The sequence below is a fragment of a genome, unplaced genomic scaffold, assembly GCF_019419815.1.
Source record: "Pyrus x bretschneideri cultivar Hongxiangsu unplaced genomic scaffold, Pyrus_bretschneideri_v1 Contig109, whole genome shotgun sequence".
Taxonomy (NCBI): Eukaryota; Viridiplantae; Streptophyta; class Magnoliopsida; order Rosales; family Rosaceae; genus Pyrus; species Pyrus x bretschneideri.
In genome coordinates this window covers 296,093-323,055 of record NW_025999401.1, presented here as the reverse complement: position 1 = coordinate 323,055, position 26,963 = coordinate 296,093, and the positions used below count along the sequence as shown (strand labels likewise).

The window sequence follows — 26,963 nt, the reverse complement described above, 5'->3', positions numbered from 1 at the left end:
TGTTCATATATTTGTCTATACATATATATATACACACACATTTCATGCATTACGGAATTATGCTGTGTGGAATTTGTGAGTCAAAGCGTATAAATAAATTAGAAGCAATTTAGGGTTTGTCAAACCCTAACTATGTCGAAAAAAAAAGAAAAAAAAATTTGGGCATTATGCGGCACCACCGCCGTACCTCCACCATAGTAGCAGCCTTCTAGGCTTGCTGCAACCACATGGACACCCACTCGAGCCTTTAGCCTAGTTAACTTGCATCGGCACGAAGCCCAGCCTGCTCCCTAAGGAAGCTTGCTGTAGACTTCCTAGCCCGTCCTTGTGAACTTGGCCCAATCTGCTAACAAGCTTTGTGCTTGTTGGGCTTTGCATCTGCCACAGCCTGTGATTCTATATGCCAGCCCATGTGGCTGGGCTTGTCCCATGACCCAATGAACAGAGCTTCGGCTGGGCTTGCCCCTGCACCATGGTCTTGACCCACATATGCCAATAGCTTGTTGTTGGGCTTAAAAACCCTTGGCCCGTGGCCTGTTGCCACTTTTGTGCTATTTTTGCAACCAACCCAAGCATCTAGGGCTTTGCCTTACTCATTGCACCTAGCCCAATTTTTTGGGCTATGGTTTTTTTAAATAAGTGATATTTAAATAATTTTAACCCAAATGTCATTATTATTTTTGCTTCTACGATTGACCTCGAATGGTCCCGATCTATTGAATTAATTAAAAGTAACCAGCAGTTCATTAATCTGACATGACATCCAAAATTATTGGCCTGAAGCCCACTTTTGGACATTAACGATTCAATATTTTATTTCTCTTCTTTGAACTATTGACTCACTTTCGAGTCTCGAAGCGCTCACACTTGAGTTCCTAAAGCAAATCAAATCCACTACACTTAAATCAGCATATTGCATTATGTGTTCTAGCAGGAATCTCTCTTTTATATAGTAAACGTTCATAAACTAAATTGAACTTGTAGTTTCAAATTTAGTGACCTTGAAACCCGAAGTTTTCATAAAAAAATATACCCATGAAAACCTGACGTTTTTCATGCAAACCATGTCTTAGAACTCGAATGTTCTAACTTTGATGCTTATGGATGATTCATTCCTATAGCACCAATCACAATCTTGTTCTCTCCAATTCAATGGATTGTCGAACTGTCACAAGTTTGATTTCCCTTATCTGGATGTTTTTAATAGAAACCACTTTATGTGGGTTACAAGACATTGCTTGAAGCACACCATGATTACGTCCATGAATGTGTACAATTATGAAGTTTATAAATCTGATTGAATTTTGACTAGAGAATACTTTTCTCGTCCTTTTTTCTAACTTGCTTATGAAGCACCAAGTGTAGAAAGTAGAAGTTTACCAAATTCTCAGATTTGATTACTACCACAAATGTGAAAGAAAGGTATGGACCCAGTTCAACTAAAGTCTATCGAATGGCTCAACCCAGTTCGGTCAAAGCCTACCGAATGGTGATGCCCTACTTCTGCAGGAATGCATATGGTCTGCTTCGACAGAGATGCACTGAACGGTACTACTTTGCGTCGGCAGAGACCTACCAAACAGACCCCTCTAGCTTCGGCTGGAGCCTACTGAACCCAATTTGGGGTCTGTCTCTCTCACCATCCAATTTTGAGTTTGTTTTTATAATATATGGTAGAATCAGGGCCTGCCAAGGTGTGGCATCATGCCCGAAGCATGATCCTTGGCATCTAAGACCTAAAACTTCAAGAATAAGGGATATTATTCCCGAACCTCAACCCTACAGAATCTACTTCCATCTCGATTGAATAGATCATTGGTTATGCACCTGTTTATGCCTCTACCAATGTCATTGAGGAGTACCATTCTCGTAGTCAATTTGTGAGACTAATTTTGCTTCACCAAATACTGTTGGAAGAGTAGAATTTTGACATGGATGGCCTTGTTGGCCGAATCCCCATAGTAAACCATTTACTTTGTGAATACTTTTCCATGTTCTTGGATTCAAGTTTGGTGTATGTTTTAATTATGGATAATCTTATTGATATTGTCCTCGAATATGAGTTAATTGAATCATGTTTCTTGTATACGTATGATCAAATTCAATTAAACACGTGATTAGGTAGGAATGTGGGAAAGTTAGTCGTCTGGATGAATGCGATACTACGCACACTAAATTTACACCTAAATCACATCTCTAACAACGACTTCAGGTCTATCCAACCCGATTAGGAACATTGGCATGCTCCTCGTTGTATGAATGGTACTGAATTACCATTTAAGATGCCTTATATTCTCACTGTTCTGGGTTTTTAAGGATATTCGAAATGACAATGATCATAAATGAAACCATCGAAGAAAATAGAGTGGAATATCTTTACACCACCTCTAAAAATGAGCATGCAGCTTTGATTTGGGGCCAATCAACACATTTTCTTACTCAAAGTAAGGATTTTGTGCCTACAAGCACACTTTGCCAAGCCTGCTCATTAGGGAAATTGATTTCTATATCATTCCTTGCAATGATACAACACGACTCTCATAATGGATTCAGGGGAATATATGTGGACTAATCCAAACAAAATGCAGACCATATAAATACTTATGGTTTTGGTTGATGAATCGACAAACTGGTTGCATGTTTGTCCACACACATTGCTGCTAAACCTCTTGGCCGATTAAGGGTTCACCACCCTACTTATCCTATAAAGTCCGAGAGACTGGATAATGCCGGAGAGTTTATATTAACCGTTTGCAATAAATTATTACCTGTATTTTGGGTTTATAATTGAACATCGAATTCCCATGATTCACCCCAAATAGCCTCGCCTAACGATCATAAAGCGCAATTTAAATGATTGTTCAGATTTTGGTAAACATACCAAGTTTTTGGTTTCTGCCTAGGGCTATCCAATCTTGTACGCAGTTATGTTGGTCTGCCTTGAGCCCCATTGCCACCCAACCATTTTGACGTTACAGTTTTACAGTTGGTTATTGGGTACGAACTTGACATTTTTCGTATTTATGCATTTATGTGTGCATTCCATGTGCCAAGTTGCGCTGCCGCAACGTACCAACATGGGTTATCAAAGAAGGATGTGAATCTTTGTCAATTATGATTCTCCTTCATACTAGCTCTCTTAGAGCCCTTCCATGCGATATATTTACTACTCATTTGCAGGTTGTCACTTCAATGAGACAGTCTTCTAGCTGTTAGGGGGAGATAAAAATGTTAACGTTCCTGTAGAACAGCAGAAGTTGTGTGGATGTTGCCCACTATGTCTCGTCTCGATCCCTATACTGCACAAGTGTGATAAGCAGATGCAATGAATTCTAGCTTTAAGAATGGTTCCCCAGACACATTCCTCTTATCTAGCTGAAGTGACGAGATCATATACTAGCTGCAAACATGCATGCAAGGATAAACGTACTTAATGGACGTCGAGTCAACATCCCTAGAGGGTGTGCCACCCCTGTTGGACTATTTGGACGCCCCTGTTGGACGGTCTAGTACACGAGCGAATAGCCTATCAATCTGTCTTGGCTTGGAACATGACAAATCACTCGGTTCGTAGGATTCACATCCCGAGAAGAGGAAGACACCAAACAAATTGAATCTATACTCGATCGCTGTCTCAAATCATTTCCATCTCACGAGATTAATCCAGATTACTCCTGAGACTTAAAGTTCTTGGTCCAGTATACTAGTTTGGATGAGCTAAATGGAATTGAAATGAGATTACCATCGATGATGTTTCACTTATATAGTAGCTGCCAACATAAATGAAAAGTGAGGATATCGAACTGTGTTCCATTGATTAAGTGACAACGTAGAACTGATTGGACAACTGAAATTACAATCTAGGTTAAATTCCTTACCAAAGTGTGTTTTGGACCCGCTGTTCCTACACTGCCCAAGGTAACTCTGTTGTGTTACAAATGGGAAAGGAAGCGTTATGAGATGAATGAAATAGTGCGATATGATGCACGTCTTACGATGAAAGGTTTCTCTCAAAATGTCCTGTGATTAATAGCAGCATTATGAAATGTGGTTAGTGTTTTCTCCATGGGGATATAGATATAGAGATTGACATGTAAGTTTTAAAAGAATTACATGGACTGGTTCAAATAGTTCCAAAACCACGGAACACCTTCTTAACTTGTTTGAGACATTCACTTACAATCCGACGGATGTGGTATACTCGTCTAAGTGATTATTTGATCGGTCAGGGATATGAATGAATGCTCTTGCGCGTTAAACTATGAAGTTTTATTCTGAATTGCTAGAGTTACATTTTATGTTGTTGACATGAATCTCACTAAGACTCTAGAAGAGCTTGAGAAAACTGTCTCGCACTTGAAGATGGAATTTGAGACGAAGGATCTTAGGAAAACTCATTTATGCCTTGACCCAAAGTTAAAGTATTGTTTTGACGGTACCTTGGTCTACCAGTCGAACTACATCCCGAAGGTGTTACCTTGGAGTAAACCTATGGTCATCCATACATTATATGCAAATGAGACCGTTGAAGAGGTTATGGAATCCGAAATTCCATATCTAAGTTCAACTTTGCACTTCATTGTACTTAGCTCATTATATTAGATAGGACATCTCCTTCACTGTTGATCTATTGGTAAAGATACAGCACCATGCCTACACGCAACCACTAAATTGGTATTAAAAACATACACTGAAGGTACTACAAGGGCAAATCCCAACGCATCTCGAAGGGATCCGACCCCCCTGATCCTCGGAATGATATTTGCCTTATTTGTTATGCTGATGCAGGTTACTTATCAAACTCGCACTAGGCAAAATCCCCAAATGGTTATGTCTTTACCGTCAAGGGATATTGCAATATCTTGGAGGTCTAGGATATAACCTTAGTTGCAAAATCTTCGAATCGTTCCAAGACTTGCCTCACTTTACTACGCCACAAGTGAGACATGGTTAGGAGTTCTTGTTGAGCATATTCGAAGTACTTGCTGTTTTCTATCCATCATTGAGTCCTAATGATGATCCATGAAGATTATGCTGCATGCATCCACCCGACCAAGCCATGATATATCAACGAAGTCAACACCAAGACATATTACGTCTACATCTACATTAGCAAAGCATCATGATATTGAAGTCATGCAAGCTGATCCCAGACAACCTTGCCGACCCTTACACGACGACACTGCCGAAGTCAACCTTCCAGAAGCTTGTCCGAGGAATTGGTATGCCTAACTATCATATGCAATGCTTGTAGTTCTCATTTGGAAGTTTTGTCAAACTCAAGGGGAGTATCCAGAAGTATACTCACTTGATTTTAATGTACTCTTTTTTCCTACGATTAGGAGCATTTTTCCCATTGGGTTTTTGCTACCTATCCAGGTTTTAACGACACACCTATCCTGGGCTGATTATACCCTTGTGAGTTCTTCTACTTACGTCCAAAAGACGTATAGTTTTGACTTAATGCAACTTCTCACTTTTCTCCTTAGTCTATGGGTTTTCTCCCACCTTGGGTTTTGCCATAGCGAGGTTTTGTGAGTTTTACCTTTTTATGCATTCTTCCGTTGATTTGAGACTTGCATTCGCTCATTGTGCTGATGACTTCATCAACTTTACTTACTTCATCATTGAAGACCTGATGTGCCATTCACTTGAGTATTTTCACACTTAAGGGGGAGAATTACAACTTTATTAGATTAGAAATATGATTGTGTAAATCCTAGTGTATCTTGGAATATCTCCTATATTCCTATTATGAGTTGATTACCTATTAAGAGTTGTAATCCTAAAAGGGTAAGGAATTAACCTTCCCTACTACTATAAATAAAGGCACAATGACGCGGAATAGAACACACCTTACAATTACACATCTCTCTATGCCGCACCCTTTCTCTCTTTATATGGCCTCCATAATCATTCAATAAATTATGCCAACAACAAAATTGTATTTTTCTTTTTAGTAATATCGCTTGTATTAAAGAAAATATGCACATTATATATTTTCGTAAAAAACTTAGTTACATATACATGTATAACACAGGGTATACAATGAAATATAATAAGATACATATTACTTACCTTATATACTAAATATCGTTCATATACAAATATTTTCTCAAAATATTCGTCGATATGTCTGTAAATTAAGCTATTGGTATTTTCACAAAAATCGATATTCAAAATGTTAGAAATTGTGAAAACACCAATGTGAAACAAAATGGGAAATGAATGGTTAAGTAATAGTATGGTTGTTTACACTGAGAGAGGTGTTTTTGCTTTTATTGATAATGAGCCTACTATGCGACGCTTTTATGACATGAAACCTTGCCGGAGGTAATTTATTGATAAATTATGAATGGCATTAACATTGTTTACCATCTAAAAGGATTTGGTTGGCTAAATTTTTTTGGGACATCTTACCCTTTTAAATTTTGCCTCTTTCCCAACAACTCTTGGCTTCGCCACTATTTGTGAGATCAACTCGTCAACTTAATGTTGGGAATGCGTTGAAATGCAATGAAAGATGATGTGAGGACTTGCAATGATGGAGTTGTACAACTATTTTGCTACATATGGATGAGCAACATGGAATGTGAGATCACATGCTTTTGTATTCAGACCAATATTTAAGTTCATGGATGGTTCACACCATTCTTTCTTAGGACTACACCCGTGGCTTGATTCTCCTTTCGGGAGATATGTAGGCAGTCTTTTTCGGGTTCAACCACACCCCTTAATCAACACTATTCTCCCCTCGCTGGAGATCAAGGGCAAGTCCGACTTATGACCATGCTTTTACAAAAGCATGGGCTCAGAAAATCATGGTCTCAAATATTGGTTAGCCAATCAACTTTTCAAAAATTGGTCTGAGTACAAAAACATGTGATCTCACATTCCATGTTGCTCATCCATATGTAGCAAACTAGATGTACAACTCTATCATCCCAAGTCCTCACATCATCTTTCATTGCATTTCAACCCATTCTTAACATCAAGTTGACGAATTTGGATTAAGGCAAATTCTCCAACGCATTCCTTATCAACAAAAGACTATATGCAATCTCCATAGAAAACCTTTGGTATTACATAAAGAGCCTCCCTCCCACAATCAATGTTGAACAGAGGTTTGTATCTCCCACCATTGATTGCCATTAGAACAGGGCAAGCATCTGCTCTGATGCCAATTGACATTACACAAGCGTAGTAAATGGGATTCAAATGTAAACCCAAAAATGGGAAAGCTGGAACCCACAAGTTTAGAGAGAAAATTTCAAAGGTTAATTGATTTAATTCTTGAATGATGATTACATAGAAGACGAAAGGTTCAAATACACTTAACTTTGCCCTAGGAAAGCTTAGGAATCTTAGGAAAATTAAGATGACATAAATTGAACGAAAAGCCAAAAGTACAATTTTAACTTTAAAATGCTGTTTTGGGAGTCTAAAATGACCTTAGATGACCTTAAACACGACGGGCTCATGGGATGACTATGACTCTTGTTCTGCTCACAATTCTATTCAAAACGATATATTATACGCCCAATTCTAATACCAAAATACTTCTTATTGCCTTTTATGTCGCCATATCAAATGAATCCAATATTTCCCAACTTTAATTCTTCTTTTTTCAAAATTTGAAACATTTTATTTTCTTTATCTTTCTTCGTCGGAATTGACTCATATCTTGTCTTATATCAGACTCCTCTACTTAAAAAAACTCAACCTTGAGTTCTTCTTAAAACGATCTTGATAGCTAGTTGGCAACTCCCTTGTTAAGCAAATAAATTCTTCAAGTTGAGAAGCATTGAAAGTTCAACTCGAGAAGCCCAACTATCAGTGAAATTAGGTGAAATATCATCAAATTAATTCCGTAAACAAGATTGAAATATGCCATCGATCATCAAAATATTTTCTTTCCCCAATTTTTTTGTTTGGTCAACAATGGAATTTAACCCCTATTTAGTAGATTGCTGATTCTCCAAAAGTCATAGCAGCTCATAATCACCCATACCTTGAATTTCTTGGGTCTCCACTTGTGGGTTGTCATGTTTTAGGAGATCTTCAACAAGATTCTCAACAAGCAAAATTACTTGTTCATTTCTTCCACCTTGACCTCCACCGTTTCTTGGCATAATGAAATATCATTCTCCATCACTTTAGCTTCTTTTCTAATGAATGCTTCACCAGTACTTGCCAAATACAATTTGTATAAATAAAAAAGGAATTGCTTAACAATTAGTCACTTCAACCAACGCCAAGTGATAGGATTTTACCTTGTTGTCGTCTAGACTCTTTCATTTGATCCTACCATAAACGCACATCACCCTCTAAACAAGAAGCAATGATCTTCACTTTCTTCCTTTTCGGAATTGGTTGTATCTTGAAAAGTTTCTCTACATCCTCAACCCACAAAGAGAAAACCTTCAATGCAATCACTTCCCAAGAAAATAGGAATATCTTCAACATCAACTAGATGAGGTTGGCTCGGGGCAATTCCCTTTGCGCACGCCGCATCTATTGCCATTCCCTTACAAACAACATCGCTTAAGGTTTTGCTTCTCCCATAATCGATTGCCAAAGAACAGGGCAAATCCCTACTTCGATACCAAGTAACGCATCACGAGCGTGAAGGATTACAAACATAAATCCTGAAGAACAAAGAATTCTGGAGTCCACTAGATTTTGAGAGAAAATCGAAAAGGTTCTTTCATTAATTTTGAAATTGATGAATTACACTGAAAGCCAAATACCTTAAAAAGACATAAACACAGCCTTGGGGAAGCACAAGGGTGTTAGGAAATTAAAATGACATGAATTCCGACAGAAATTGAAAAGTTCAAAATTTATTACAAAGTTTATTTTGCAGTTTTGGACTTTTAAACAACCTCGGATAGCTAAAATTCATCATACATCGCAGCAAAGTAGTGAGTTTGAATTGAGACGTCGTGCTCTTTTTGAAAAGGTATCATGGGCTCAAAACAGAGCTCGAACCCAAAATATATGAATTCCCGCTGCGTCCTTTTGTCTTCCTTCAGTTCATTTGTCAAGCAACCAAAAGATCCCAACACAATATTCCTCTTCCTATTTAAGTTTTAACGCCATATTTGGCGTTTGAGTGGAGATTTTCTCTAATGCGCTATTCCTTGTTAGTTTTAAAGCGCTCCATTTTCTTTACTTCTTAAAAATTCACCCCAATCTTATCCTACATCATTGTTTACAGTAAATCATTTTGGTCATTCCGTGATAAATTTGTCAATATATTCGTTAAATTATCACGTAAACGATCATATGACTACCTTTTTAAGATTATTTTTGTCAAACAAACCCCTCCACTTAACGAGAATAGTACCATAGCAGAATCAGTGCGTACTGACTCTGATTAATTTATGTCCATTAACTAGAAGAAAAAAAAAATACACCACCAAATATAAGCTAGAAAAAAGCGCCTGGCAGCTGGATTTGTTTTCTTATAATTTAGTTTAATTTAAAGTAGAGTATAAATTTACCCCTTCATCATTTCATTTAGTGCAAATTTATCGTTGTATATCTCATAAAAGAAGGTAGGGTATCAAATTATCAATTCTATAGATCTATACAATTAACTCGTTACTTTTCTCTCGCAACACAAACAATATATTCATTGAAAGGATGGGAGGAAGCAATTGTTTCATCATAAACTATCCTAAATGCATATCCAAACCATTCAACCAATTGCTATATTCACAATAATTTCAAAAAAATTAAAAATACACTTCACTCGAAATAAATACAAAAAGAAAATGCAAAGTTTTGAGGTCTTAATAATTTACAAATACATAAGAATTTGCAGTTATTTACATTTTTTTGGGATATAATAGAATACATACACGATATTATGCATACTTCGGTACAAAAATTCTTCATTGCAGGCATATAATTATGAGTTTTTGAACGCTACCAGTCATGAATTCCTTCTAGCACGATTACAATGAGCATCACTAATCTCTAAATAAATTTCTCTAGAATCCTTCATTTGAGAGGATCTAAGGGCCGAAAAGTCTCCAACCGCAAGTTGGAGGACGTACGGATAATCTCCGTACGTCTTCAAACCCTTCTCCGACTTGAAAATCTTCAAGACGTTCCCAGGAATGTTGCCTGCAAGCCCTACTTCCAGAAGAAGCCCTGGCTCCTCTCCATCTTCGTGTATTAATTGACCGATCTGATTCAAGGTAACGACATTCCTAAAATGACCTGTGCAAAGATAAGGCCAAGAAACACTGGTGCTCTCGGGGCATCAATCACCGTATCCTCGAAGGTCGACAGAACAATTTCAACAAACCTGGGCAGATAAAAGAAGAAATTAAATAATAGAAAAATGCACAATACCGAGAAGACCATCAATTTCAATAACCAAATGCAGATGTAAACTTTCCCTTAACCTTTGATGAGCTGAGATTGACTCAAAGTTCCATCATGGGTCTTTGTGAGGTTGACTAGAAGCTTTGCCAAGAGATCTCTTTCAGCGTCCTTCCTCTCAAAAGAGTCTGTGATCCAAAGAGATATCATCGATGGATGGAACTTGGTGAGTTCAACTCTTTAATGCGTAAAGCAACCTCTTTCTCGACTCGAGCACTGAAAATAGGAAGGAAGACAAAATTAAGGAGGAGCATATGAAAAATCTTAACAAGGGTTATCAGAAGTTCCATAATACATCAAACCATATATATCTAGAACGTAATCTAAGATGAGTTCTTGGAAAGCCAATGACTGAACATCAACAATATGTATTTAAATCTTTAATGTCAAAGATTGTGAGCATCCGCCGAGGTCTGACTCTGACATCAAGCGGATGCATCAGGGCAAAAATGAGTTGTTTTAATATGGTAAGAAGAAAGCAGGGGAAAACGAGGCTGGCCACAATTAAACTAAACACATTTAGTTATCACATTACTTGTCATTACATTCACAGCATTCAAGTCAACCTAGAAGTTTCCAAAGTAGCAGGTCAAATGTTGTACAAAGTCTACAATTCTCCATGCAAAATAACTTCCCAAGGTTCTCAATATCCTTGAATGCACAACAATAAATTCAGCAAAACGTTACGAGGGCAGATAACGCTCCAAAAAATTAAGACATACATGAAAAATGACAAAATGATCCAAACTTATTTATTTCTATATCTGCGTAAGTTATGCAAAGAAACCCTAAAGTATATTTTTCAATACATGTGAAAAAAAAAACGTAAACATTTAAACAATTGCAATCATGCGGTTTAACTAAAACAATTGGCCAACTGCGTAGGAAGTGAATTTTCCAATTGAGATCTAACAATTATAGATAGAAATCACTGTCCTACGGTCTACATTCTTTTATTTTCTTTTCTAACACATAAATTCAAACTTAAGGACCTCTACCTACACCATACTCATCCCATGCCACTTGAACTTTGCTCATGGATCCCATATTCTGACACCAACTACATTTACGAGAATCCGAACGAATTGTGTCTACCACTTTATAACATAGCATACAAGTAATCGCACAAAAAAATCCATCACAACTAACTCAACTCCTCTACTTTGATTTTTTTTTTCTTTTCCATCCTGTCTTCTGTACCAGCCCCTGTGGGGTCCATTCAATGCCAGAGACAAACAACCCCGATTCTATTTATGCAACTTGAAGTTGACCAAAAATCCTGGAAGATGACCAACCATTGCTCCTAAGTCCTATTCATTCCCCTGGCACAGAACACACATGCCCCACTTTCCCTTCAAGAATTGAATGCATAATCACGTTAAGCAAATCACATCTGAAAGATGCATTGAACTAAAATACAACAAAAATTAATTAGAACGGTCTAAAGCATGCATGACAAAAGGAATGAGAAAGGACTGCTCTCTCAAAAAATAAGAATATACCTGTAAAATTCTCTAATTGCTGCCAAAGACATATCTCTAAGGCGGTCTTCAGTCAACACATTTTCTGAAGGAACATTTTGTGTTAAAGCTACTCCATATGCATGTGTGGGTGGTGAAGTTGGAAGAGTTCTATCGAAACTATGAACATTAGGTGAAGATAACATAGTTGATCCTCTTGGACTAGGAGGCCCCCTTCTAGCTGATGGATTGATTCCAGGACCACGGACCAGCCTACTAGACTCTGCTTGTCGTTCGTGTGCAGCATCTATGTGCACTTCCTCGATCTTTATTCGTCCTTCAACTTTCCTCCTCTGTTGCCATTTTTTCTTTCTCAAATCAATTGCATCATTCAACATGAACCTAACTCTAGAAGATAATTTCATGTTATTTGATAAGCTTTTCATCCTTTCAAAATATGCATCCATGTACTCCTTGGCTTTTGGATGATCAATCATCTCCCCAATGGTGCTCATTAGTTTGCACAAAGCTTCAATATCTTGCTCATCTGGAGTCTGTTGCTGACCAAACAACTTTTCAATGCATTTGTGCATTATTCTCTCGGTCAACATTCTCTTTTTGTATAGCTCCCCAATCAAGCTGACATTACCCAACCTTTGTCTTCGCGCTTTGATTCTTTTCCGCTCTCTTTCTTCTTCAGACTGTTTCACCTGACCCTCCTCATCAGACTTATTGGTCTCCTCTTGCTCTCTTCCTCCCCTCTCAAATTCCTCCTGGCACTTGTTATAAAGCAATATCTTAAAAGTTATCTTTTCATTGTCCTCACTGAAATCAGGCAACTCTCCGGCAAGATAAAAACAGAAGTTAGCATACATCTCACAGAAAGTAGGCTCCATAAGAGCCTTGTCAAAGATCTGTGAAATGACACCAGTTAGAGTCATCGCATTATCTATATTAACAGCTTTCACTTGCTCGAATAGTTTTTCAAAGTTTTGAGGAGTTAACTTGTTCAGTATAGCCTTTAACTGCCTTTGCTTGGCCTGCTCTTCATCACTCACTTTACCCACTTCATACTTCCTGTCAGCTTTGTGCATCACCTGTAATGGAGTATGAGGAGAAGGCATCAAGCCCTTAGGTTGAAAATTCGCAGATCTCTGCCACCTGTCAGCATCAGAATTATTTCTTTCCATCCCTCCCTGATGACCAACAGAGTGAGCAGGCCCAGGCAGGATTCCTCTAACATGCTGCTGAACTGGTGTCGGTGCACGCGGATTCCTCAAAACACCAAAATTTGGTCCCTGGCCAGTTCGGAAATTGGCAGCACCTCCCATATTCCATCTATCATCATCCATTATTCCACTCCCACAACGGTCAAGTCTTGCGGCCCCTCCTTGCCTATCAACAATTCTTCCCGGACTAGGGAGTGAATCATAATAAATAGAAGGAGCAGCATTCACATTAGCATTCAAGATCTGTGCTATATCAGACATAATTTCAAAACCTTCTGGAAGCTCCGTATATTGCACAGAAAACTTCAAAAGGAAATCTCTGGAATATTTCTTCGCCCCATGTTCATGTCCATCTTTGTCAGAATCATCCGCTCCACGGACCTGCTCTCCAGTATCTGAGGTTTCCAGTTTCGGTGCATGCGGATTCCTCAAAACACCAAAATTTGGTACTTGGCCAGTTCGGAAATTGGCAGCACCTCCCTTATTCCATCTATCATTATCCATCATTCCACTCCCGCGATGGTGAAGTCTTGCAGCCCCTTCTTGCCTGTCAATAATTCTTCTGGGTTCAGTGGTGGTCACAACTGGTACAGACTCCTCAGTTGGAGCATCTGAAGAAGAGGACAAAAGATTTGAAACCTGTTTTTCAACTGAAGCAGTAGCAGTTGCACTTGCAGATACTTTTTCCATCACCGGCAATGATTTAAGGATGGATTTGGTCACCCGCGGATTGCATAATTTCTCCTGATTGTCTCAAAGGCTTGGATAATTCACCTTTTTCAACAACAGTTGAGCTGTTTGGCAATGGGTCGACAACCTTCTGTCCAACCGTTCCAGCAGGTGGTTTGATTACAACAGGACCAGTTGCGGATGGAACAGAGGCACTTATATTACGTACATCGCGTGCATGTTCCAGGTTAGGTGGATCCAACACATTGTGTACAAGGGACCCAGACTTGCTAACAGGCAGGGTACTATGAGATGACGGATTAATGAAAGGTACATGTTGGGAAGCCTGGCTGCCTGGATAGCTGAACCTCCGTGCCTGTGAATTGGGTGGCATATGACTACTAGTTAAGGGATGAGAACTTGGAGCAGGATAATATAGGGGACTGGATTGTAAGAATTGGCATAATAGCCGGTGGTAGTATGAGGATGTGCAAATGATGGAATAGGCTGGGATTGAGGAGGAATGTTTGGGTGAGTCCTGGGGGCTGATGGCCCACCATCTGGATATGAATCTGTCCTCTTATCAAGCCTCAACTCTTCATGTGTATCTGGATGTGTAATCTTCACAGGAATTTTACGAGGGCCGCCAAACTTCCTACCCAGTTGCTGGGGGCATTGTGACGCCATGCTGATCCCCAAGTTGCCCATCTGAGGTATCTGAGGACCCATTTGGGGCTGCATCTCATTCATGAAACCAGGGCTTATAAAACCACGCTGAAAGGCAACGCCCTTGGACGCATCTCCTGGGGCTAAAACCAACAGAAAATATTAATACCTGATTGTTTGCATTTATCAATATAAATGATGTTATTATTATTTTTTCATTTATTTGGTTCTCTTTCCACGTGGGGTATGCTTAGTTAAACACAGAGGCAAGTATATTCATTTAGAGGCTTTATCACCAGGAATCCTTATACATCCATGTTTAACTATAAATTTGTAGTATTATTTTAATATATGTAATATTTATTATAATTTATTATATTTTAATTGATGTGTCCTAACTGTGTCCGTATCCTATTTTTTTAATTTATCGTGTCGCGTGTCACCATATCCATATCCGTGCAACTTAGAACACATTACTAAATCACCTATTTGGGAGAAAACTGCCAAGAAAATCTAGCATTGACATCGTAACGTTGCTATATAACAGTAAAAATATGCCGACATTCCCCAACATCGATTACAACAACATCCCCATGGTCCAGAGTGTGAACTTACGCTTTGCTGGTGTAGTGGGTTTTCTTGTGTCAGAAGTCACGGAGACAGATTGAGAAGTCGGAGGCTTTGGAACAATTCGGGAGCATCTCTGAGGGGCTAATGCGTCAGCTGTTTGGGGAGCTGTGCTTGCAATGGGTACATCGGAACCTCCTACATTATATCAATCGTAGGAAAACATTGCCAAGAAATGAAAATCAAACAAAATGGGAAACGCAGATTTTAATCTACAAAACAATCATGATATTATCCAATAAATTTCTAGACTGATAGAAGTGAAACTTCGAAATCTGTACCATGCAATTGGGGTTGTGAATTATGAGCTCCATTTTGTACGTCGCCACGTTGTGCAAGAACCATACCGGAAACCTGAGGACTTACACTGGTTACACTTACAGCGGCGCCGGTGCCCTTAGGCTAAGCGGGTGCGTATCCCCTGTGCTGCTGATTAGAGCTTGCGGATCGCCCTGTTTTCCGGTACCGAGTCTCGTTCTTATCCGACGTTGATTGATTGAAAGACATATATTCCTACGATTAATTCCGAAATTTTTTGTTCCTAAATCTTCTCTGCAACCAAAAATGCAGATCCACAAACCCCAAATCAAATAAATCAAACCTAATTAACCGAAAATCATACCGTAAAGCGAGTGTTTAAGAGAATGATTGGGGTTTGATTGGAGTACCTTGAGAGTGAGAGTGAGAGTGAGGAGAAAAAATTAAAGTTTTATTGAGAAACCATGAGAAAGTGCAGAGAGTGATATGAGCGGAAGTGACTTTAAATGATCGAAAAAGACTTATAATCCTTCGGACCAATCATTTTTCTTTCCTCTTTTCCTCACTAAGCAACCTCCTCGCTAAGCAAACTCACTAACCTAAAATAACGGATCCAGATCATCTCCGGACCCTTCTGTGGGGATCCATCGGGATGCTTTCATTCTGGCCGTTAGATGAGATCGTGCGGCCAGAGATTTATTTATTTGTTTATTTATCCATCTCCTCTCTGCAAAACGAGGTCTTCTTCCTCTTTCCTTTCATCTTAAGACCTTACTTTCTCTGCTCTTCCTCCTCCTCCACCTTCCCCCTAAATTCAACAATTTAAAGTTTATTTATTTATTTCTAATTCGCCTACGTGATGGATAACCAAGATTCAAGGAAATTCTTGTTCTGTAATTTTTAATGCTCTAACTAGCTCGGTTCTTGGGTTGTCAAAAATTATTGGACGAAATTTTCGATATTTTCTTCATTGATTGTTTACAAATTGAGAGAAATACAGACAGAGACGAAGGAAATGAATCCAAATTTAAAGAAAGAAATGGGGTTCCCAATTCTTTCCCACGCCCAATGAGAAATGCCTTCAACTAGCACTTGATTCATGGCATGTCCCTTGGACATGCTTCAAGGCGCCCGAGGACTTGTGCTTTCATTTCCTCTGTGAGCTAGGGTGAATACTACCAGCGGATCTGGTGACTCCTTGAATAGTCGTCCCTCTGCTAACCAAAAAGAAGCCACTGATGCGAATAAAAAAAGACGGGGTGGAAGGTTCCCAGGAGAGATTTGGAGCAGAGGTGCGAGATGAATTAGCCCATAGGGAAAAAAGACTTTTTGGAAAGGATTTTTCCAAATAAAAAAACCCGTAATTTAGAAATTAAAATAAAGTTGCGCAGAGATAGAGATGGAGATGGAAAAGGAGAAGACAGCACCAGCGACAGAGAAATATGAGCAAAATATTGCAGAGACCGGTGCAAGTGTGTTATGAACCTAACAAAGAGAAGGGGGAAGACCGAAGAGAGACAACCGGAACGGAAGGAGAGTAGACCTGGCGGACCCGTTTTGCGAAGAGGAGTTTTGAAAAAACAATTAATCTGTGGCCGCACGATCTCATCCAACGGACATAATGAAATCGTTCGGCCGGATCCCCAGAGAAAGGTCCGAAGATGAGCTGAATCCTATAATAACGACGAAAACATAAAAAGTTTATTCGTGCCTATTTAATTTTCTGGTGTCACCTCTTGGCACTATTACGTAATAGTGTTCATTTTTACTTGTAAATGAGAGATCTTAGATTCGATTCTCGTCAAAGATGAATTTGAACCATATTATTATTAGCTCATTATGAGGCTTAGTCAATTTGAACCACATTATTATTAGCTCATTATGAGGCTTAGCTCACCTTCTCACCGTTTAATGAAGATAATATCATATGTTTCAAAAAAAAATATTTCTAGTGTCATTACTGCTTAGTATTACGATTTAATAGTATTAATTCTCACTTGTAAGTGAAATTTTTTCTTTTCTATCAATTTGGTGCACGCACACTATTTGATCAATTTAATGAAAGTTCAACAATCAATTCGGTTAAATGCTAAATTGATACAATTTTAATACCTTATAGTGTAAACTAACCAATGTAGTTTGTCAATACTTATCAAATTTATTGTTTAATTTTCTTTATTTTTTAACTTTTTATATCTTTCTATGATCATTATTTTTGTTTGTGTTTTTTGTTTTTTTTGCTTTGTCATTAATGGCGAAGCCATAGATGACACACCCCGACCGTGGACGAGGCGTGCTGGCCGTCACGAGAAAGTGACATAACTATGTGCACAGTGCAGAAGCAAAATTAATAATAAAAGTACGAATAAATAAAAACCAAACTACTAAACAAGGTAGTACAAGTGCAAATGTGAGTGACGAATATTCAGAGCACAGGAAACCTAAGTATTGTCCAAAAGAACGAATACAAAATACACAACGCCAAAAGGTATTCCTACGTTTGAGATATTCTGTCAGAACCACCGAACAATCATCGTGAACCATCCAAGCTGCCACTAACTAAAACTTGGAGGGGCGCAAAACAGAAAGTGTGAGTGGGCAAAAACAAAGCTTTTCAAAATCATTTCAATATCAAAAGTTCTAACCCCTCGCCGTAAAACCTGTATATTATCCCAGAAACCAGAATATACATACATACATATATATATATATATATATATATATATCCATAAGCATGATTAAAAGTATGCCATGACAAATGTCTCAACATAAGAATGAAGGTAATCTAGGTGACGTTAAACAATATAAATAACATGTCAGCCGGAGTCACCTAACGTGACCTGTACAGCTGAATCTAGTGCTCATGTCCACAACTCACTAACTAAAACCTGCACACAAGTCGGAACCACCTAAAGTGGTCTGTACGACAGGATTGGGTGTAAATCAGTACGCTCAAGTGCTACGATCACGTGAAGACTTGGTGAATAATCACGGGTCACCTACGAGTCAGAACCACCTATAGTGGTCTGTACGACAGGATTGTGCACCTAACTTGGATCCAAGATGAGCGTGTGGTATGAGAGGTGAACATCACGTGAAAGACTGTGCCCTACTTTGGGCGGGAGCACTAACACCGGGGATGCAGGTTATGAGCTCTCTATGCATCACACATAACCACTAACTCACAATCATAACCCATACGCTTACCTGGCACTTACCTGTGCGTCCACAGCACCAACATATATATATATATATATGCAACCACAAATCCATAAATAAATACGCAAACATTATGCATGGCCTTTAAAACATATAAACACTTATATTTGATTTTCTGGGAAAAACACAAGTATATAGGTATATACGGAAAACCAAAAGCCCACTCACTGGTATGTGGAAGGGTCGTAACCCCCTTGCCTCAAGTGACCGCGCTCGTCCTCGGGATAGGTCTCACCTATATGCGAAACAACTATAAAGACGTTAATTTAAAGCACATAACCAACATTACGTAATAACTTCTCATACAATAGTCAAATGGGGTGTGCGAATACACCAACGCGATCTACTCAACCTCACGAACATCCCCATATTTTTTGAAAATTTTTTCCGACGTCGCACGCGTTGGCCACGTGCCAGACACGCTGACGGCGTCAATTAACATCGTCAGGAATATTCCGTTAAAACTAACAGATTCCGTTAAAGTTAACCTGACGCCGTTAGAAATATTTCGTCCAAACTGACGGAATATTCCGTCGCCTTCTCCGGCCAACCTCCGGCTCCGTCGTCATCGCTGGAAAACTGGAAAAAGTTCAAACCTTCGTTTCTCACTCGTTTTTCAACCAAATTTCATGAAATTGGTACCAAAATGAAGCTTACAACTAGTAGAACGAAACCTTACCACTTTCAAGACCTAAAATCCACGAAATCTCGTCGGAAAAACTTTAAAAAATCTAGCCAAACCTGCAACTCACGATCCCAACTTCCAAAACCTTCAAACGAACCACGCCGAGCTTCCTAAGGACCTCACCAAGCTTCCTACAAGCTTCAATTTCCTTAAAAAACAACATTTCATGTGTGCATGAACAGTGACCAAAATCGGGGATCCATGGTTCGATGTGAAAAAGAAGGATTTCCTACTTGAAATAGGTATGGTTGAACTCGTATAAACTTCACGAACACGAAGGTAAAATTTTCTTCCTCGATCCGTAACGTTTTCACCGCTTTTTGTTCTTGTCCGTACCAAGAAGAAGAAGGGAGAGAAAGAGAGAAAGACACGAGACAGGGAAGACATAGAGGATAAGAGTGGGTGTGTGTGTGGTTCAGATGTTGCCAACCAAAACCCCAAAACAACCACACCACAAAACATAACCACTAGGGGCAAAAACGTCACTTCACACCTACGGTATAAATAATTCGGGACGGGCTGTCACAATAAAGGCACAAAGAGGTGCGGCCACATCTCCATCTACGGAAATTGACCCTAAAAGCGAGAATTTAGGCCCTAATTTCGTTGAACTTGCACGAAATAGACATAGAATGTTGCTGCTGCACTGTGCGCGGCTTTTTTTTGCCGGTACTATTAGCAAAAATTCGCCTCATCGATATAAGCGAATATCTGTTTAATATTGGTACTATTGGCGAATATCGAAGAAATAAGTCAAAATATCAGCCTTTCCGATGCGAGCAACGATTGTTGCAGAAATAACGGTTCAAAAAAGTCGCGAGGAAGAATAAGCATGCGGTTCTTGGGTTTACTGCTACTTAAGTTGAAATGTATAGTTTGAATTTTGTTGTGGTTAACAATGAAACTATAGCTGCAAGCACTTCTGATTTTTTCTTCTCCTTTTTTTTTTTTTTTTTTTTTTTCCAAATATTATAAAATAAAATAAAAAATCAACCTCAAACATGCCGTTAAGATAAGAAAAAAAAAACATAAAGTTTACGCTAAGATGAAATTATTAATCAAACCATTCTTAAATTTTTCTTCTAGTTCAGAGTTCCATAAAAAATAGAAAGTAACTCACATTATATAAAAAATGTATTTTTCTTTTTAGTAGCATCGCTTGTATTAAAGAAATGCGCATGTTATATATTTTCTTAAAAGAAACTTGGTTACATATACATGTGTAAAACAGGGTATATAATGATATATAATAAGATACATATTGCTTAGCTTATATACCAAATATCGTTCATATACAAATATTTTCTCAAAATATTCGTCGATATATCTGTAAGTTACGCTATCGGTATTTTCACAAAAATTGATATCTAAAACCTTGGATATTGTGAAAACACCAATGCGAAATAAAATGGGAGATCAATGGTTGAGTAATAGTATGGTCATTTACACTAAGAGATGTGTTTTTGCTTTTATTGATAATGAGCCTATTATGTGACGCTTTCATGACATAAAACCTTGTTGGTATCAATCTATTAATAAATTATGAATGACATTAACATTGTTTACTATCTAAAAGGATTTTATTGTCTTTTTATGGGACATCTAACACTTTTAAATTTTGCCCCTCTCCGGACAACTCTTGGCTTCGCCACTGTTTGTGGTACTGTTCAGGCAACAATATCTTTTGATGAAGCTTTTGTGTCTTGATATTTATGTTTGTGTTTTGGATGGACCATTTTGAGTTGTCCATTGTATCTTCTTATTGTGTTTTACTGAAGCATCTTAGCCTAACAAAAAAGATGTACACATCTCTCCCTTAGTGCATCAATCCCATGTGTCATTTTGTTTACCGCGTGTCGATAATTTTCTATTATATGCACAGGTCATCTAATGAGTTTTGTTCTTGTTTACCGCTTCTCTTATGAAAATTTAATTATGTTAATTCATTCTTTTTCAATTACTAACTAGTCAATTTCTTAAAAAATTATTGTTCATTGTTAGTTTCAATTTCTTTTACCTTTTAATCTTTATCTTCGTCTTTAGGAGATGTATTCTATTGAGTGTTTGAAGGATTTGAAAAAGAAGTATAAATCCTTGAAGTTTAATGGGGTTTCGTAGACTTCAAGTGAGTTTTAGGTGAATTCATTCAAAATGGGAGAGAGGTCTAATTTCCTAATGCCTAAAAAACATTATAAAATTCTTCACTCTTTAAAATACTTTAAAATCAAATCCTTATTGAATACACATCGAGTTTTATGGACTACTTTAAAATATTGAAGAATATACCCGGATTTATGTGGAACTCTATAAACTTCTTTGAAATCTTAATTGAATACCCCCTTAATTTTTAAATGCTGCTGATTTTCTATTAGAGAAATGCCAGCAGGACTCGCCTAAAAAGCAAGTCCAGCAAGACTCTTTATTCAAAAAGTTATAATTATATGAAGAAGTGAACTTTTGTGTTTTTACAAAACCCCAAAAGTATGTGTTTTGCATTATAGCCCAAGTTGAGGTTATTGCATTTTGGCCCAAATTAGGATAAGAACAAAATAGTCTTCTTTTTAAATGAGAGTTGGATTTTCATTTCATTTATCTCTATTTAAATCAATTCTACGGATACAAAGACCAAATGACATTGTTGCATTCAAGTTTAATTAGTTAAAGTTTTAATTAATCAAAAAAATGGTGATTATGAACCTAAGCCTACGATAATTGAGTTAGGTGATAGGTCATCTCTCAAATTTGTTTGAACCATGGGAATGTGTAGATTAGATTTTGGTTGTAATTTGATATGATCAAATGTTGTAAAAGAGCACGAGCTCTTCTTTACTTTAAAAGTACTCCTCTTATGTTTTTTTTTTACTTAAATTTTTTTTTTTTAACAAACGATATTGTCTACACTAAAGGGGTGGGCTAAACCTCACAATGGGCTAGCGATAACATGGTTTAAATTCACCTTTGGTGAGAATCGAACTTAAGACATCTCACTTACAAGTCAAGATCGATCTTTACAAAATATCTTAACTTCTTTTCTTCCTTGTTTAATAAAGATTCGATTGAAATGTAAGTTTCTCCAGTAATGTGACTTTCCATGCGAAAAGAAAAATGGACATCTATAAAGAATGAAAGAATATGTCTTTCCAGATGGATCTTACTAAACATCTTAACTTTGTCTTCTTCTTTGTTTTAATAAAGATTCGATTGTGGTGTAAAGTGTCTCCAATAATGTGACTTTGGCCTTTACAACTATTATCTTTACCAAAAGCATGGATGTCATGGTTGATCTTTACTAAATATCTTAAACTTTTTCTTCTTTTTGTTTTAATAAAAATTCGATTGGGAATTTTGCACATACACCACTTGGACGATTATGGTTTCTGCAAATATCCCTTAACCATGGTTCAAAACAGACTAAAGGCCAACAATACCAATACACAGAAGCCGACCAAATGAACAAAACTTGGAGACTGATTAACCAAACAATAGTCCCAAAATCACCAAGACACCTAATTGAAAAGGAATACCACTTGACTGTAGTACTAAAATCAATCACCATCCCTAGACCGAGATCCAACACTAACTTGTGTTGGATGTGTTGGATCAAGTTAAAGGTTAATAGTCATCCTAAGGCCTTAAAGGCAACTATACAGTCCGTCACAGAATACAAAGTTTATGTTAGTAGTACCATATAATCTTGCTTTAAAAATGTTTTACAAGCTTAGCGGAAGGATCATATGCTACTAAATCAATCACATGGACTTATAGTTGTAATAGGACCAAATTGTTTTAATGTGATTAAAATGCATGCTTATATGTGAAGAGCAAAAACCCTCAACCAATCAAATATTATGTTGACTAGTGAGAGGGTGTTTTGAACATTCTTTCGTGGCCTTCCCCCATAGGAGGCTCTTTTCGAATGTACGCAAGTGCACCGTGCTTTAACCCTACATTACAGGGGGCGCAAAGCCTACATTTACATTTCAAGAGTCTATTGTACGCATTTGATGTTGTCAAGGTAGGCAACGAGTATGACCTATAAGAAGACATTCTGAGGTCATACTTAAACCCCTACACTAACAAGCATGGTGGATAAAACTTAACTAAGTGAATGAAGTGCCAACGAGAAGCATTTTGAGGCATAGATTCTCTAGAGGCCAAATAAGATGGGTACTTACATAAGATGTAAATGAGTAAGTGTACTCTCTCATCATTATTAATGCTAGCTCATTATTAGATTTGATGAGGTGGGCATAGTAATGGTGAGCCTCACATACCCTATTAAGAGTTTCCTCCAAAACTCTTGAATTTCAATGAAGGATAGGACATTTGACCAAACGTGGGTAGTGCTATTTGATTTAAAGACCCGGATCAAATGGTTTAAAATCAATCAATTTATATTCGTTATGTATTGTTTACCGATATAATTGCAACACGCTATCCAAAACTTGACAAAGAAAAGCCGAAGGCTTTAGTTTTCGTACTTGGTACCACAATCCCATAGTTTTGTCTTGAATGGATTGTATATGTATGCAAGTAGTCCCATCCTCTTCCTATTAATAATGTATTATTGGAAGAACATGTTAGATATATGTCTAACATAATGAGGATGACACAACGAGATAGACCTTAGTTGCCACTTCGTCTAACCATGCTGAAATTCTTGCTTTACATGAAGTAACTCGGGAATGCTTTTGGTTGAGAGCAGTAGTAAGCCATGTTCGAAGCTCCTGTGATCTTTACCCTGCCGTTGATATCCCGATGACAATCTATGAAGACAATGCAGCATGCATCGAACAACTCAAGAAGATTGAAGTCACGCAAAACCGTTCACAAGACAATCTGGCCGACCTCTTCACCAAATCACTGCCGAAGGCGACGTTTCAGAAGCTTGTTCAAGGAATTGGTATGCGTAAACTTTCTGAGTTGTAACATTGCTAGTTCTCTTTGAAATTGTGTCAAACTCAAGGGAGTATCCTGAAGAATACTTGCTTGATCTTAATGTACTCTTTTTCCCTACGATTACTAGCATTTTTTCCATTGGGTATTTGCTACCTAACTAGGCTTTAAAGAGGCACCCACCTTGGGTTGATCATATCCCTGATGACGCCCCGTAGACGTTTCTTTTGACTTTGCATTACTCACGCATTTTTCCTTATACTACATATTTTGTCCCTACTCTGGTTTTTGCCATAACCTTAGGGTTTTTTGTGGGACTTACTTCCTTATGTAAGTTCCTACCTTATTGAGAATAGTGTGTTCCTTAGAATCAATGTCAATGAGTCGACTTCCTCAACTTCTACATAATGCTGAATTTACCTTGAGTATTTACACACTCAAGGGGGAGTGTTGTAAACTTCCTATTAAAGTGTGATTGTGTAAATCCTAGATTAGATTTGATTCTAGTTATCCTTTCCTATTACAACTTGTATTCCTTGGGGATAAAAGATTCCTTTCCCCTTATTACTATAAATAAAGGCACTATGTAGGAGGGATAACACACACATTCCCTACATTCCTACAAACACATATTTCTCTCTACACTCTCTCTCCCTCTCTGCCGCCAGCCCCTTTCCCTTTGTCAGATAAAATTGACCACAACACTTGTTACTTTTCTCTCGCAACACACAATATATTCATTGAAAGGATGGGAGGAAGCATTTGTTTCATCATAACCTATCCTAAATACACATCCGAACCATTCAACCAATGGCTCTATTCACAATAATTTCAAAAAAATAAAAAATACACTTCACTGAAATAAATACAAAAAGAAAATGCAAAGTTTTGAGGTCTTAATAATTTACAAATACATATGAATTTGCAGTATAGTTACATTTTTTTGGGATATAATAAAATACATACACGATATTATGTATATTGTAATCATAGTTTCGGTACAAAAGTTCTTCATTGCAGGCATATAATTATGAGTTTTTGAACCCTACTACTCATGAATTCCTTCTAGCACGATTGTAATGAGCATCACTAATCACTAAATAAATTTCTCTAGAATCCTTGATTTGAAAGGATCTGGGGGACGAAAGGCTTCCAACCGCAAATTGGAGGACGTACGGATCTCGTTCAAACCGTTATCTCCCTTCTCTGACTTGATAATCTCCAAGACGTTCCCAAGAACGTTGCCTACAAGCCCGACTTCCAGAAGATGCCCTGGCTCCTCTCCACCTTCGTGTATTAATTGACCGATCTGATTCAAGGAAACGACATTCTCTAAAATGACCTTGGCAAAGACAAGGCCACGAAACTCTGGTGCTCTCGGGGTATCAATCACGGTATCCTCTAAGGTCGACAGAACAGTTTCAAACCTGGGCAGATAAAAGAAGAAAATAAATAATAGAAAAACTCACAATACCGAGAAGACCGTCAATTTCAATAACCAAATGCAGATGGAAACTTTCCCTTACCCTTTGATGAGCTGAGATTGACTCACAGTTCCATGATGGGTCTTTGTAAGGTTGACTAGAAGCTTTGCCAAACGATGTCTTTCAGCGTCCTTCCTCTCAAAAGAGTCTGTGACCCAAAGAGATATCATCGACGGATGGAAGCTTGGTGAGTTCAACTCTTTAATGCATAAAGCAACCTCTTTCTTGTCTCGAGCACTGAAAATAGAAAGGAAAACAAAATTAAGTAAGAGTTGTATAATACATCAAACCATATATATGTAGAACGTAATCTAAGACGAGTTCTTGGAAAGCCAATGACTGAACATCAACAATATGTATTTAAATCTTTGATGTCAAAGATTGCGAGCATCCACCAAGGTCTGACTCTGACATCAAGTGGATGCATCAGGGCAAGAATGAGTTGTTTTAATATGGTAAGAAGAAAGCAGGGGAAAACGAGGCTCACCACAATTAAACTAAACACATTTAGATGTCACATTACTTGTCATTACACTCACTGCATTCAACTCAACCTTGAAGTTTCCAAAGTAGCAGGTCAAATGTTGTACAAAGTCTACAATTCTCCATGCAGAATAACTTCCCAAGGTTTCTCAATATCCTTGAATGCACAACAATAAATTGAGCATAACATTACGAAGGCAGATAACCCTCCAAAAAATTAAGACATACATGAAAAATGATAAAATTATCCAAACTTATTTCTATATCTGCGCAAGTTATGCAAAGAAACCCTATAGTATATTTTTCAATAGATGTGAAAAAAAATAAAAATAAATAAACATTTAAACAATTGCAATCATGTGGTTTAACTAAAACAGCAACTAAAACAACTGGCCAACTGTATAGGAAGTGAATTTTCCAACTGAGATCTAACAATTACAGATGAGTTGGTTACCAAGAGGAATGTTAGAGTAGATAGAAATCACTGTCTTACGGCCTACATTCTTTCATTTTCTTTTCAAACACAGATATTCAAACTTAAAGACCTCTCCCTACACCTCACTCATCCCATGCCACTTGAGCTTTGCTCATGGATCCCATATTCTGACACCAACTATACTAAGATACATATTACTTAGCTTATATACTAAATATTGTTCATAGACAAATATTTTCTCAAAATATTCGCCAATATATTTGTAAATTAAGCTATCGGTATTTTCACAAAAGTTGGTATTTAAAACCTTGGATATTGTGAAAACACCAATGTGAAACAAAATGGGAGATGAATGATTGAGTAATAGTATGGTTGTTTACACTGAGAGAGGTGTTTTTGCTTTTATTTATAATGAGCCTATTATGCGACTCTTTCATGACATAAAACCTCGCGCGG

The 26,963-nt window shown here is 37.7% G+C and overlaps 1 protein-coding gene and 1 pseudogene across 1 annotated transcript; both read right to left on the bottom strand.

Moving 5' to 3' along the window:
* Positions 1 to 9,729: 9,729 nt before the first annotated feature.
* Positions 9,730 to 16,792, bottom strand: LOC103964210 (annotated as a pseudogene).
* An 8,020-nt stretch (positions 16,793 to 24,812) lies between these two features.
* Positions 24,813 to 26,648, bottom strand: LOC125471536 (eukaryotic translation initiation factor 4G-like). The gene is made up of 3 exons (XM_048572053.1): positions 25,984 to 26,648; positions 25,631 to 25,825; positions 24,813 to 25,531 (listed from the first exon to the last, which is right to left on the bottom strand). Exons 1-3 carry the CDS (start codon positions 26,013 to 26,015, stop codon positions 25,201 to 25,203), a joined length of 558 nt encoding a protein of 185 aa, XP_048428010.1. The 5' UTR covers positions 26,016 to 26,648; the 3' UTR covers positions 24,813 to 25,200.
* Between the last annotated feature and the right edge of the window lie 315 nt (positions 26,649 to 26,963).

Coding starts and splice junctions, on each gene's coding strand:
- LOC125471536 (XM_048572053.1), bottom strand. CDS start 26,015: ATGCATCCACTTGATGTCAGAGTCAGACCTTG. Junction 25,826..25,983: donor GATGTCAGAGTCAGACCTTG/GTGGATGCTCGC, acceptor TTCTATTTTCAG/TGCTCGAGACAAGAAAGAGG. Junction 25,532..25,630: donor CAATCTCAGCTCATCAAAGG/GTAAGGGAAAGT, acceptor TTATCTGCCCAG/GTTTGAAACTGTTCTGTCGA.